At 44.4% G+C, this 16,008-nt stretch overlaps 1 protein-coding gene across 1 annotated transcript in view; it reads left to right on the forward strand.

Annotated features, from left to right (window-relative positions):
• Positions 1 to 16,008, forward strand: part of MTMR11 (myotubularin related protein 11) — a 367,609-nt gene that overhangs the window by 250,909 nt on the left and 100,692 nt on the right. The window contains exons 8-9 of the mRNA XM_069652402.1: positions 762 to 849; positions 14,322 to 14,410. Coding sequence (XP_069508503.1) covers positions 762 to 849; positions 14,322 to 14,410 — 177 coding nt within the window. The remainder of the gene's footprint in view (positions 1 to 761; positions 850 to 14,321; positions 14,411 to 16,008) is intronic.

Consider the following 16,008-nt stretch of genomic DNA (forward strand, 5'->3'; position numbering starts at 1 on the left):
TGGCTCTGGTAGCTCCTGTATGTCCAGCTAGTATGGTATCTCAGACGGTGAGTTGTGTGGCTAAAGACTTCCGGTAGGTTGGAGAACACTTTGAATCTGTTTTAAAATTGCTGGAAAAACAGGCTACTATATCGCTTTTGCAGTGCTGCAATGACCTTCTTGCTAGCACCCAGCAGCTGCGACCCACTTGCAGAATCCTGTGGCTGTTTCTCCAGCATTGAGTGTCTGCACTACTCACAGAAGGGAGTGATTAATGTCTGGCATCCCACTTCTGGTACTCACAGACACCCATACTAAACAGTGCCCTACGTGCTTTTGTCCTTACAGAACATAGATACACATAGAAACAGGAAGGACGACTGATGCAAGGACTTCCCATTATATGTAATGTTGCCCTTCAGGGCTCACTTATATGTGACACAGAGCCCTTCATGAAATTAGAGATGCTAAAGGATTATAGATTCCTTCAAGCTAGGGAAAGATGGTGGCGTTAATCATACACCAGTCATCTTGTTGTGTGGGCGTACATGAAATATTCTATGCATTTCAGAGTATTCCTAAACATTAAAGACTAAAAAGCGGCACTAGCACAAGGATATACTGTTATATGCATGCAGATATAGTGAAAGGAACTTCATAAAGACTCAACACAGTTAAAAATGCAAGGCCCCACAAGCAGCGTTGTCCTTTCCTCTGTGTTCTTCTGTAGATCCCGCCTTTGTTTATGTCCCTTTGAACATTTGACTGGTTGTGTTTTCCAGCCTTTCCAAGTACTTCCTGGTTCCCAGCAAGGTCCTGGATACAGAACTGAAGAGGACCTTCGCTCACTTCAATGAGAGGCGCATTCCAGTGAGTACTCCTGGGTTCAGGGCATTGCCCTGTGATGGCATCTGAACACTTGCAACTCAAGCACTAGATAAGCAGCTTGAACATTTTATTCTTGTGCACATCACACTGGAAACTACCAAACAGACTAATCAACTCTCCCCAGTAAGATTCCGATTGACTTGACGTGAAAAATAGAAACATCAAGTATCAGATTTAACAAAATTCCAGAAAGATTCCTTAATAGCCTATAATAAAAACCACATGATAATAAATATAGTAAAACAGAAAAGTGCATTACTCGCAGCCTCTGACCTTATATGAACAAATAAGACAACAGACCACTTAATCTCGAGAATAATAAAACAGAGGAGAGGATTGCTCGCAGCCTGAAACCATGTAATAACAATCAGCCATCAGGCCTTAGCAACTTCATTAATGATTATGTCACAGTATGTGGGTTGAAAAAATAAGGTGCTCAATTTTAATGTCTATTTCAGGGCCCTCTTTATTTATTTATTTATTCCTATTTGTATAGCGCGCAGCAGCCCTGAGGCATTGTGGTACTTTTTACATAGAATGGACACACTTAGATACCGAATTTATACATACTTAGTTAGTGTTATACATACTTAGTTGCAGAGTTATACAGTTTATCATTTACAGTTAATGCAAATATGTTAATACTGATGATATAGATTAGAAATGTTTAAAACATGATTACATTAAAGTATGAACAAAGTGTGAGGGTGATTAGTGGGGTACGAGGAGAGTTAGTTTAGGTATGTGAGTTTAAGATTCTTACGGAAGTCATGGATGGAGGTTTCAGCTCTAAATGTAGCGGGGAGTGAGTTCCATAGTTTAGGAGCTAAGTATGAGAACCCTATCCATCCTGCTTTGACTCTGCGGATACGGGGTATATGTAGCTGGTTGGTGTACTTTGTTCTAGTGGGGCGTGCAGAGGTGGTTCTGGATATAGCCTCAGTTAAGTAAGTGGGCGCAGTGTGGTTAAGGCATCTATGCGTGATGGTAAGAATTTTGAGTGTGATGCAGTCTTTTACTCTGAGCCAATTAGCTGAATTTCTGGCCTGAGAGATATGGTCTCTTCTCGGGATGCTCAAGGTGGCTCTAAAGGCATTGTTTTGTGTCGTTTGAAGTCTGTGTAAGTTTCTGGTTGAGGTGCCTGCTAGGAGAGCTTTGCAGTAGTCGAGTTTAGTGCCTATGGTAGCTCTGGCTATTGCGAGGCAGTAGGGTTTAGAGAGGTAGGGTTTTATGGCATTGATGAGTTTGGTGTTGTATGCTGAAGCAGAGACAATGGCACTAACTTGTTTGTTCATTGATAGGTTGGCGTCAATATACACACCTAGGGCCTCATTACGAGTATGGCGGTAGCCATGCCGTTAAAAGCTTACCGGACTTACCTGACCATTCTGACCTTGGAGGGCCCGGTAAATCCCTTTCGTGGGACCCGGACCCGGTACATCCCCGATTTCTTACCCCACTTACAGCCCTGTGAAAGCGGTTATGAGGGGGGCGAGGTAGAGGCGCATTCCTTAATGATTTTAGGAAGGCATATGTCACTTTTGCAGAGAGAAGGTTTGAGATGTTTAATGAGATCAATGACCGGATTCAGTGATATTTTTAAAGAAGAATTGGGAATGAGGGGCATCATTGTGCTTAGTTTGTGTACAGGTGTTTATCGTTTGATTTGGCAGGGCTTTATAGTGATCTTGGATTCTTTTTTGGAGGAGATCTATTTTGTTGAGAATTGCAGACTGAATGCTTGCGCACCAAGTTTTGTCCTTAATGATCTCATCTGTGTGGGAGTTGTGACAATCTCGTAGAAAATTGTGAAGATCTCTTTAGTTTGAGAGTCGGCATTAGAGATCCTGTCATTGAAGGAGGTCACTTTTGGATCTTTGGAGAATGGAGGGGCTAGGCTTGGATTGTCAAGGTATGGTCGGAGGTTGTCGGAATTTAGCTTTTTAGAGCTTCTTGTTTTAGCTGGTGGAGCTTGTGTGAGGGCTCTAGAGGTAGGTGTAGTAGGGATGGTGAATTCAATGCAGGTATGGTGTGTCCATGGGTAGGCTGTGTTTGAGGTAATGTTGGATGCACAGTTATGATCCATTACCCAATCTAGGGTACGGCCTTTTGCATGGGTGGGGGTGAGAAACCTAGGTCAGATAGTTCTTTGGCTAGAACTGTGGCAGGTTCATCCTTCGGATCATTGAAGCCTAACTTTAGATCTCCTAAGAGTAAGATTTTGGAGGATTTTTTGATGTTGTTGCTAAGTCTGTGGGTGAGGTGATCATGAAAGTCTGCTTATATATAGTGTGGATGCTAATAGTGTTGTTAGGTGAGAGGGTTTGTTTAACGGATAGGATGTCCGCATTACTGCCCCAAGTACTAGAAATGAGCCTGATAGAGAGGGGGTCCTTGTATATAAGGGCAACTCCACCTCCTATTTTGTCAGGTCTACCTTGTCTGAGGATGGTGTAGCCTGGGGGGAGGGCTAGAGTGATAGCTGGACCAGCAGCGTCATGAAGCCAGGTTTCTGAGATGCTCAGTAGGTCGAGATTAAGGGTGGATAGGAGGTCATTTATTTCTAGTGCGTGCGCTGGTAGTGAGCGTACGTTAAGCAGTGCACATTTGAGGAGTGGGTAGGCTTGTCATTATGCAATGGCATGTGTGGCTTGGTGTTAGAAGGTGCTGGCGAGATTTTGAGGTGTGCAGATGAGGGTGTAGCAACATTGCTGTGAGTAGCTAGTGTAAGAGGTTTGCGTGCTGTGCGGACGCTTAATCTAAGAGAGAGGTAGGGGAGAACATGGTACATCTCTAGATAGTGTATGAGTTCTCATTCTACAAAGTCTGAGAACTACATTGGGTGGTTGAGACAGCGTGACGCTATGGTTTGTAGAAATACAGGCGCTAATGTATCCTCCATAGAGGGTGTTTTATAGTGCAGTAGTGTGCATTGCGTGCGATGTGTTGGGGCCTGGGAGGGGGATGTATGCATCATCGCTGTGCAATGTGAAGCGTATACTTTGTGGATAGTTGTGAAGAGCACAGCAACTAGGAACAGAATGTGTGGGCAGATGTTGTGTGCATAATATGGAACCTTGGTTGGCATGATGGGGGTGGAGTGTCTGTATAGCTAGAAATATTCGTACTAGAAGGTATGGAAGGCTGGTACTTAATAGGCCTAGCTCCGTGAGGCAAGGAGGGAGCGAGAGTGATGAGGAAGGTTTGCTATGTCGTAGTAACGGTTGATAGCCATAATATAAATACAAATCATTAGTGGCAGCCAGATAGAAGGGAGGGTCTCCATAGTGGATTGACACAATGATTGCATGCATGAGCGAGAAAGAATAAATAAGAAAAAACAGCAATGGTACTAATACATTTCAAATTCTCCAATGCAGAAAGAGGCAACAGGGTTTTAAGGCACGTTTAAGGAGACACTATGTACAGTTATGCAATTATATTAAGAGAAACTTTCTAGTTGGAACATTGCTAGTTTCTTATACATACGATATATTATAGGCAGAACGCCTAGTTATGGTTCAGTGTGAAGGAGTTACAGGTCGAGAGATACTTTGGAGTTATCGAGGTGTGTCTTTAAAATCTCTTTGCCGACCAATGTTAGTGTTTGTAGGGGTGCTGGGCTTCATGCAAGGCTGCTGGAAGGTAGTTTGGGTGTTATGGTGAGCAGGGATCTTACCTCTGCTGAAGCAGCGCTCGGTGGAAATGTACAGCCTGGGCGGCCCAACGGTCTTGTCCGGCCACGACAGGCCAAGACAAGAGTAGGTCCTTAGGAGTAAGGTCTGGCTGATGCCTTTCCGGTGATGGCCGGCGGAGGAAGTAGAGCGGGTCCTCCAATGGAAGCGGTGTAGCAGCAGCTGCGAAGGGTTGCTTAGCAACCTGTGTATACAAACACGGCAGCAGCCATTTTGATACAGGTCTCGTATCTTTTGCATCGAAATCGTGGGTAAATAAATGGGAAATGCCTATATCAGCAGCCAAATGTAGCGTAAGGCGCAGGGCTGGGAATGCACATGGGCACAGGCATGGAGTGAAGGCAGAATAGCAGCTACCTTCTATTCTCCGTCGTCGGTGCAGCGGCACAGCGTCTCGTGGGAGGCAGATGAGAAAGGGGTCCTGCCCTTCCTCGACATCTTTGGTGAGATGAATAAGGCCAAGATAGGTGTGCTCCTTAGAGTAGGTCCTTAGGAGTAAGGTCCGGCTGATGCCTTTCTGGCGATGGCCAGCGGAGGAAGTAGAGCGGGTCCTCCAATGGAAGCAGTGCAGCAGCAGCTGCGAAGGGTTGGTTAGCAACCTGTGTATACAAACACGGCGGCTGCCATTTTGAATCAGGCCTCGTGTCTTTGCAACCAAGCCCTGTGTAGATATCACGCAGTTGCAAAGACAACATTAGGGGACACTGATTGACTAGGAAACCTCACTGTTTCCGCTACAAAGTGGACTCTCACAAGCCTCAAAATTGGTCTCAGATACAATTTTCTCATGGTTAATGTACTTGGTTGAATCAATAAGAAATGTAACAGGGTTTCACAGGCTGCTCCACACATGGGGTATTTCCCCCCTCTGAATTCCTCCAAGATTTAGTGAATGAGATGATCGCGAATAATCCCAACCTCATTTGTAAGTACAAGGATCTTTCATATGGTGGGTTAATTAAATCTAAGTACCTCTGTAATCCCCCTACCAATCCCAGTTCAATGTATTCTCTCCCAGTCTTTAGTCTGGGCTTTCATTACCAATTGAGCCCTTGAACTGTCTTTGGCAAATTTTTGCAAGTCCTTGAATGACCTTTGTGAGGAAGCGATAGGGTTTTCCCAGAATTCACCTGCTTCCAGGGTATACAAGGTTTTGTTAACATGAACCACCCAGCCCAAGCTTTTACCTCCTTCCAGAGTCATTAGATCAAACATCATGTGCTTATAACTCTCCAGCCTCTCATTTTGCCACACTGTTATCCAGTAGAGTGCAGGTTTGAGTGCCAACTAAGACGACACTGTATTAACATCACTTTTGAGAAGTATGAGCAATTTCTTCAAGAAGTTGCGTTTTCAAAGATCCAATTTCCCTGAGGGAATATATTCCCATATTTCCGAACCATAGAGAGCTGCATGAAGGGCTTGGTTTTTATAAAGATTAAGAGCTGGGGAAACTGATCCACTCCCATGGCGTATATGGAAAGATTGAATAGCCCCGCTGTATTTCCACAGTGTTAGTCACAAATTTTCTACCTCTGGTTTCCAGCCACTGGTCTCGTGCAACCGGACTCCCAGGTAGTCACAAAAACCAACCTGCTGCAAAGGAACATCATTTACCTTGATATTCAGGACACTACTTTTTGTAAACCTTCGGTTAAAGGCCAATACTTTAGATTTTTCAGTATGGACAGTTCTTTGCATTTTGATTAAAAAAAAGAAACGTAAAAGATTTTTTCAGGCCTAGGGGTGCAGTGGAGAGAATAACCACATCGTCTGTGTAGAAAAGTGCTGGCTATTTCTTGTCCGCCGTGTTGGGGAAGTCCTGGCACTCTCTCACCAAGACATCTATGATTTCCTCTATATATATATATATATATATATATATATATATATATATATATTAAAAAGAAGAGGGGCCAGGACACACCCCTGTCTGAATCCTTTGTTTACATTAAACAAATGTATCTCCTAACCCCCACAGCCATAACGTAGTATTGCCAAGGAATTCATATATATAGCCTGATTCATGGAATTATTTGCGTGAAAAACGCAGATTTGCGCGACTTTGTGCCCAAAAATCCCCATACTTCAAACAGGGATTTCCAGGCAGAAAGGCACGCAAATCTGCTTTTTTCACGCAAATAATTCCATGAATCAGGCTGATAGTGTCCTGACTATCGAGAACAAAGGAGGGGGGGCTTTTCTAATTAACAAGATCCTCCATAAGGCTTCTCCAGAAACGGAATCAAAAGCTGTACTAAAATGCAGGAACACAGCATATAGTTTCTGATTTTGCAAAACTACGTGCTTCTGGATCAACGAATATAACATGAAGCACTGATCTATCATCCCCCAATTTTTTCTAAAACCTGCTTGGAGATCAGTGATCATGTTATTCAGATATGCCCATTCCTGTAGATGGCTCAGGATTATCTTGACAAATGTTGTCCATGCTCCATCCAGTAGCACTATTGGCCAGTATTTGGCAGGGCTTTCCCTGACGCCCTTTTCATAGACTGGTATAATAACTAATCTTTGCCACGAGGTGGGGACCGAACCCAACGCAATAATTGCATTGCTAACTCTAGACAATATCGATGCGATACTCCCAGCTCATCGTTAAAAAGATTTGATGGAATGTGATCAGGTCCAGGAGCCTTGCCACTTTTTTGGGCCCTCAATGCTTTCTCCACTTCTTATATTGATATGATTGGGGATCACAGGGGTTGTGCAACGGCTTCATCACATACCAGCACCGGTATTGTGTTTTCATCAGCCAATTTGCACAGATTTGAAAAGTGGTGATGCCACTCATCTGCATAAATACTACAGTGGAGTGAGCGTTCTCCCTTCAGATCCCTGTCAGTGACCAGCATCCAAAATAGCACTCTTAAGTGCTCTGCTGAGCACCCCCATTGTTCCCGGACAAACTTGCTTTTCCTTGTTCTAATTAGGGTTTTATATTCTGATCTTAAAAAGTGCAATTTATCTCAAACCCCGGGGCTGCACGGAGCCAAGCCATGATTTTTTCTCTGCTTCTCTACATGAGTGGTCATACCAGCCTATCTGAGTCAGTATCTTCGTTTTTACTACCATCGCTGGGGGTGTTATTTGTGGGGCCAGGTTCCCTTAAGTTTCTCAAACTCCCTCAAGATCTCATTATTTGTAGTTCCTTCTCTGCTAATAGTTGCCATATTATCCAAGATGGCATTATAAATAACTGGCTTGAGTTCTTTCTGATTGGCCCATTTGATTGATTTGCGGGCATGGCCAGAAATGCTAATTGGCTGGATGTTATGATCGGCCCAAACCTTAAACTCACTCACCCAGAGCCCAGTCATTCCCTAAAATTAAAATATAATCTATATGGGAATCACCATTGTTCCCCCTAAATGTTTTAGTTGCAGGTTGCAAAGTATGGATGAGGCGGGCACCACCAATTTTTTTAAAGTTAACAAATTTCACTACAAAGATTTTAAAGTTCTTTTAAATTTTCGAGGAGCTGGCTGTGTAGAGTCCAGAGACACCTAGGCCAAACATGTATGTAATCCATGAAACAAGATGGGTGAGTCACACCCAACTAAACTGCCGCTCACTCTTAATCTCATCCGAGATTGGGAATCGTAAAAACAAAGTAGAATAAACTTCTGCTGATTAGGTTAACCTTATGAGTTGTTCTTATCACTGTTTGGTCATTGTGATTATTTTACGCTGTGGCGTTGCTGTGAATACTCCAAAATAGTGAAGGAACCATAGTCAATCTGGGTATGTATTAAATATAGAGAGTTTTTTATTGCCAATGCATTCGGGGAGACTTTTGCCCTTCTTCAGGGCTGTACCCTCAAATGGATTCTTCTTATTTACATTCATTGCCAATAATAGTATTGAAAATGACATAAAAAAACATCAATGGTAACAAGAATAGCAATTGTCATAAGTATCCATATTGTCCATATTGTCCATATTGTCAGCATTTATATATCACAAATGAAATAAACATGTCGAAAATGTACATACCATAGTGGCGTAGGCAACAACATAGTGGGTGTTGTAAAGAGGGTAAAAAAAGAGAAAGAGGATGATTCAATGACAGATCATATCTGGTCTGCATTATATGTGGATAAATAAAGCTAAATGCTGTTCAATGTACCTGGAGTTAAGATTCCTCAGGCGGGCAATTTTCAAGTGAACCGTGTGACAGTTCACAGTGGATAGTCCTGCAAGGGTAGTAGGTATACTGAGTTGCTACAAGTCTGCTAATATCACACAAGAAAGATACGCTGTCTGTGGAGTCACAGTAAAAATATGATTAACTTACTTCCTGAATGGCGCTTTGGCGCGAGGAAACTAGATTGTTGATCAGGGTGATTACGTGTTTGTGGAACGATCTAGGAAATGATCGAATGTGCATTCTGTTATTAAATACAATGGTCGTGTGGTTCCAAGACTATTCAAGTTGAAAATAATAAATAATCCCCTGCAGGTTGGTCATTCTGCAACCACCCGTTACATGCTCTTAAGTTCTTATTATACAGAAAACAGGCTATATCTGTCGCTAAGGGTTGGACCTTCCTAGGGGGGACTGCCACTAATGCAGGGATGTCCCTGGCTATGTTCTGGTCTGTCCATAGTCCCTCTAGTACCCCTTATCAGCTCAATTTGCAGATTAAGCTTCTCTACGAGAATAATACAGTTTTTTTCCCGGCCTTCCAAACACCCTAGAATCAACAATCCCCTGTAGCTTCTCCACCACTTCCATTTTACGCGGGCCCGTTGGGCTGTTTTAAACATTAAATAGATACAGGCTTTACCCTCTCCAGTTTCCACTGTTAGAAACTCTGGGTACATGAAATTGGTTGGATGACTAGCAATCTTCCAGCCCAAGTTGACATCCACCCACACAAGAAGACCCACAATTGTCCTGCCCCTAGACCCTGTTACTGCAGGGACATAAAATGTTTTATAGCCCTGGAGTGGGACTGACACGTATATCCATGTCTCCTGTAATAGGATCATCTGATAACCATGTAACCACGTACAAACAAGCACCAATTTGGATCTCCCAGAAGCCTGGCCAATCCCGCAACAGTCCATGATAGGAGTGCAAAGTCAGATGTTGTTATGCTAGTTGAGTCTCTAGCCAGTCAATCGGCTATACTCACATTTCCCTGGGGCACAGCTGTCTTCAAGATTCAAGCCTTTCTCCTTGTCCCCTCTTCTTCACCCGTTCTGTCCAGAGGATCCTGCACTCACCTCTCTTGACTATTTTGGAGTGATTCGGCCGACTTCAAAATGATCCTGACATTGTCAGACGGGTAAGTCCTAAGATCAATTCGCAGGATCCCATCCACTAACTCCCAGGAGTGCAAATATACCTGGATATAGTCTAGTGCAGACTGTGGTAAAGGGCCCCTAGAACACTTGACAATATCATCTGTTATTATGGATAGGCATCCCCTTCTATGTCTAAACCAATGCGTACATTTATTAATCAAAGCTTCAAGGTCCTCATATGATCTAGGCATTAGTCAGGGGACATTGACCATGAGAACGGAGGGAGGACATTTACGTGCCAAAACCTTTTCCCTGACGCTTTTAGCCCAGTGTATTTGAGGGCCTCCTAATTGGGCAAGGTTTGACCCTGTCAATGGAGGAATGTTTTCCTTGTAGAGCCTCTTGTTGAGAGCTCTGGGACCTTTCGGGATTTGGGCTAATGGAATCAACTCTCCTGTGTAAGTGTTATATCTTGGTAATGGGATAGGGGGGGAGCCCTGGGATTCTCCTTGGCCCCAACCTTTGGTTCATGAGGGGGACTAGGTATAGAGATTCTATGTCCGCACCACTTTTTTGTACTGTTTCCCGTGGCTTTTTGCTACGTAGAACTTAATAGTGCAAGAAGGATATATTCGTCTGTACCTCCCAATTGTAAGGGGGGGCTGTCCACAATGTCAGTAGTTTCCCCAGCTGGCTGCTGCAATAGAGGCCTCAGACTGCCGTCTGCTAGTGGAGACAAGGATTCTCCACGGTAACCCAGGCACTGCTTTTCTCTCAATTTCTCTCTCCAGATAACTTTTTCCTTAACAAATATCTAACGAACAGAAACAAACAGTATCTGGGCTTGTCCTAACAGGCTTCTCGTATGGATCAAGGCAGCCCCTTTTGTAGCATGTGCTGACTCTGCCTATTAAAGGTATATCCGGTATTTTGCTAGCAGACATGGGAAACACAGGCTTGTCCTAACAGGCTTCTGGTTGATCAGCACAGGAACCCCATCTGCCCAGGTTTCCTTCCTGTTCATTTAATGTTCTGGTCCCCTCTTTGGAGCTGTGCTGAAGCCGTGGGCCTGTCTTCTAGGTATCTTCCTGCATATATTCCTCTGTATTCCAAAGCCTTCTACAGCTGCAGCAAGGGGCAAAAGTGTCATGCTCTGCTGTGCCAGGCCATTCCATGAACTCCAGTGCCAAACTGAGCATAATGCGGCTTCCTTTCTTTCATCATGGCTGAAAGTGCCAAGAGCAGAGTAAGACATGTCCACCACAGGCTCAGCCAATGATGAAGCCATCTTGCTACCATCATCCTGTACTGCAGCAGCCCCACTGTACTTCATTTGGCAGAAGGTGTGGGGGATACAATGGCTTAAGTTGCGTGTAACCTGAGCACGTGCACCTAGCGTTCTGAATGCAGCGCTTCAGCGCACCACGTTGCTACTTGCCGTGATATGCATGCAGTTTACTATTTCACCCTAAAATACAAATTTGACAACCCTACAAAAGGTGGCAGCAACAAAGCTATACTTGCAACTGGGAACATGTGCAGATGTGGGTTATAAATGAGGAATTAGGTTCAATTGTCACTGGACTTTACCAGGAGTGTTTTAGATGTATTAGGTGTCATCACAGTGGTTAGGCTGCAGGCCAGATGAGTGGTTGATTCGAAAATGTCCGACAGAAAACAGGCAATGGAGACGAGCCCTTCTCTAGCTCCCCAAATTAGCATTGAGGTGGGCATTTGCCCTCGGCACTTGGGCTGCTTAAACCCTAATCAAGCACCTGCTGATAGATGCCTTCCTTGCAGTGGAAAATGGTTTAGGAATGAGCTACACGTGCTATTATCAACAAGGGAGCAAGGATCCAGCCAATCAAGTGGCCAGGAATACTAGCCTTACTACATCGTAAAGCTTGTGTTCCACGCAGGCCTCCGGCATCTCTCTCCACCCCAAAAGACCTTTCTACCAGCTCCACTTCTGCAGTGACCTCCTTCGTAAGCGCTCAGATAATGCCGCGGTGCTGATTTGGCGCAGTATGAAAGTAGAATATCATAACATAACTTAGAGAAGTCTAACATAATTGATCACAGAAGTTGACAAGGGCCCTCATCTTAACGATGGGCTTGGAGCAGCTCATGCAAAACTATGAACATACCAGCACCCCCCTCCTCCTCTCCCTGTGTTCTCCAACCGTATTCTGCTTCCACGTGGCCAATTCTAGACCAGGCAACTCCAGTCCTAGACCTACCTTTTTTTTCGGGAATTACTATTTCAGATCTGAATAATGGTTCGAAAGTAACAACAAACTAGGCTAAAGGCCTCCACCAAATCAACTATGTGGTTTGAGCACTTCTTGAACCCCTCAAGCAACCAAACATTGTAAGAATGTTATATAAATATTATCCATCAAAATGCCTCACATAGATATTGGGTTTGAACATAGCCTAAGTGCACAGACTATGGGCCTCATTACACAGTAGGCGGTGGACCAAGGTGCTATTAGCACCTTGGTCCATGCCGGTAAATTACCGGCACCGCCTTGGCGGAAAGGGGAATTACCGCCCTACTCCAAGGTTGGTGGGGCGGTAATTCCCCCTTCCACCATTGCCCTTCCCCATTCCCATTTTTGCCCCATAGGGCATAATGGGAATGGGGAAGGTGCTAATTACGGTACCGCAAATTTGCGGTGCCGTAATTAGCACCAAGGTCCCTTTGCGGGTTGGGTTTTAACGCCTGCAAAAAGCAGGCGTTAAATTCCCCAACCCGCAAAGGGACCTCGTAGACCGTTAACCCTTACCGCCATCCGTGTAATGAGGCCCTATATCTTCACCCACCTCCACTCCCACCTAACCTGAGACTGGGTGATCTGCTCCCCTGTGTCCTCACCTGGTTGCTTGTAGATCCCTCGCTGCCGATTGCCCTCACTCGCCCTCTCCTGTTGCTAGCTCCCCACGCTCTTGCTTCTCTGCTCCCATCACCATGTCCTTCGTCCTACGATTTGAAAAGCGCTTCTTTGCTTCCCCAAGTTTGGTGTGTGCTCAATAAATACCTCAAATAATATTTTCTTCATAATTGATATATGGTCCCCCCAAAGGATCCACGTGTACCCCCAATAATATAATTGCCATCTTTGCCTCGCTGCACACCCTACTGCTCGTCATTCTTCACCTTCTTTTCATCCTCTCATCTTGCCCGGCTAGTTTCCTTTTTATTGCCACAGACTCCTGGAGGATGGCTCAGCGGCAGCGCGCTCGACTTGGGAACAAGAGGACACCGAGCAACACAGGTTCGATCCCCGGGTCCGCGCTTAGAAACCTCTGGGTATTAAGCGCGTTATAAATAACCCATCATATCCTGCATACCCTACGTGAGGGTGCAATAAACAACCTCCTTCCAGACAAGCCAGTTGCTTAGTGACTGCCAGGGTGCTGCTTTGGCATAGAATAGAATATTATATCCATATTTGATATGCAATGTTTTGCACGGTATGGTGTTTTGAAAAATCATAAGTTGCCTACACAAGCATGGCAAGCAAGATGCAAAATTCATTGAAGACATTTAATCTAAGTGCTTTGGAAATGTTATTAATAACACTATGGGCCGCCTTGGTGGAAAGGGGAATTACCGCCCTATTCCAAGGTTGGTGGGCGGTAATACCCCCTTCCCCCATTGCCCTTTCCCATTCCCATTTTTGCCCCATAGGGCATAATGGGAATGGGGAAGGTGCTAATTACGGCACCGCAAATTGCGGTACCGTAATTAGCTCCCTGGTCCCTTTGCGGGTTGGTTTTTAACGCCTGCAAAAAGCAGGCGTTAAATTCTCCAACCCGCAAACGGACCTTGTAGTAAGGCGGTAAGGGTTTACCGTTACCGGTAAAATACTGGTACCAGTAAACCCTTACCGCCTACCGTGTAATGAGGCCCTATCTTTTGTCCGAAATAATTAATGCAAATAACTTAAAATTAAAAAAGAAACATACAAATAAAATGGATACATTGGTTGATAGTATTTAGTCCTGGGTAACTAATTGGCATTGATTGCAGCAAAAATATATTGAAATGTAAGCGAGAATGTTGGGTTCACTTTTGTGAGAAACAATTGGCATTGAATAGAAGCAGCTTAACATCCCATACCATTCTGCGCCTCTCCAGACATTTCCCCTCTCGATCCCCCCTTTATAGCTATTGCATTCCCAGTGATTCCATAATACAGCGGTCATCATATATGCTGTTTTGTAACCATTTAATGAATGACCGTAACCCTTAGAAGATACAGTAGAGTGCATCGGCTTGGGCAGGTTACTGAATGACCGTAACCCTTACAAGATACAGTAAAGTGCATCGGCTTGGGCAGGTTACTGAATGACCGTAACCCTTACAAGATACAGTAGAGTGCATCGGCTTGGGCAGGCTACTTCCTATCACACAGTTGAACTCTGAGCAGATTGTTCTTTGATGAAGTCTTTTGTGTCTGTGTTTTGTTTCTTCTCCAGAGATTATCCTGGCACCATCCCGCAGGCAGTGACCTTCTGAGAGCGGCAAACTTCCAGCCCAACACGGACCCAGAGAAGGAGGATGTGAGGTGGGCAGGCACACTGTTGACTGCATAGTTCATCCAAAATGCCATTCAAGCACTTAGAAACTATTTCTGAACGCGAGGGGTGGGTTGCAGAGGGCATACACAGATGTACGCCCCCCTGTGCTTTCTTGAGAAAGTATTGTTGTGTAGCACACACCCTGGACCAAATGAGTTCTTGGCACTTGCTGGGATAGAAGATTCTGTACCCTGCTAGACTGGAATGAAGTTTGATCAGTGACAACCTGGGTTGATATTAGCCTATTTGACCTAAAACAATTGACCTAATGACCAATTTGATTGAGTTTTACATGGGTGATTTGGTCTTCGGGGCAATTTGGTTGCATATATTGCAAAATACCGACCATGGAGAGCTGCGGTATCCCCCGCTCCCCAGCTTTGATATTTTGCAATGTTAGGTGTGCAGGGGTGTCCCCCGCTTCCTTAAAATTGGAGGCGGGGGACAAAATAAAAATAAATAAATAATGTGCATTCAAATTAGGCCGCGAGCAATTCATTTTCGGTCAGTTTGCCACAATCACATTTTTTTCGGTCAAACACACCCAAACCCCTGGGTTAGCTTTGTGCTGGCAACTCTAAGGTGAAAGGCTGTGTTAACCTGCACCAAACCCATGACTCGTTGAGTCTCTCTGGTTGTTGCTAAGCAGCCACTGGATAGGGAGGTTTTGTCGTGGGAGAATCCTTCAAATTCGTTTCCAACCAATTTTTTTGATTGATGGAATCTTGCCTCAAATATATGTGGTGGCTGGGTAATAACTTATGCGGAGGGTAATGGAGGGGTTGCGTGGGGGGGGGGGGGAGCGGTCTGAGCCCCCATATATCAGTGGCAAATTCGACCAAAAGAAAACAAACATTCGATGAAAAACGGTTTTCGGCCTAATCACATAGAGCCGTAGCCACACCTAAAATCCGTAGTAGTGTAACATGCACTCTTAAAACAACTACATTCTCTCTATATATTTCAGCTGCCGAACAATAGCTATATTGCATTGTTCAAATATGCTGCATTCACACTCCAGCAAATATTTAAGAGAAAGGGGATTAGATTGTTTATTTGAAGGCGCTGCATGTGATCTCTGTCTCCTGTGTTTGAGAGTGCCCGTTGTGTTTTCTGAACATATTTGCCAAAGAAAAGAGCACTTCGTCTTCTGGGCACTTAGTTCACTACAACACAGACGCCTGCTTCCAAATGGCAGCAGAGCATTCCCTGAGACGCAGCAGGGGGCTCTTAAGCGCCCTTTCCTATGGTTATCCTAAGAGGTCCTTGGTTACATTTGTTGAGCCCAGGTGGGGTTACACGTCCTTTTCCCATCCTTGCCCTTGAACGCAGCTCATACAAGAAGACATTTAGTAAAAGAAGCCATGCATTTTAAACATCACACAGAAACACTTTTACCGAAAGATAGTTCCGTCTGATAGGGAAAGCTATATCTAACATAAAGCTTACAATGTTCCTTGTGTGAGGAGGATACATTTGAGATGCAAGTAGTTGTCTTTAGGGTTACTTTTGAGCCCACATATGTGCCTGCTATGTGCTGGATTCCAGAAAAGGAACTGCCTGCTCATGTGCCAATATCCGAGAG

Source organism: Ambystoma mexicanum, chromosome 1p, assembly GCF_040938575.1.
Source record: "Ambystoma mexicanum isolate Mex_15411 chromosome 1p, UKY_AmexF1_1, whole genome shotgun sequence".
Lineage (NCBI taxonomy): Eukaryota > Metazoa > Chordata > Amphibia > Caudata > Ambystomatidae > Ambystoma > Ambystoma mexicanum.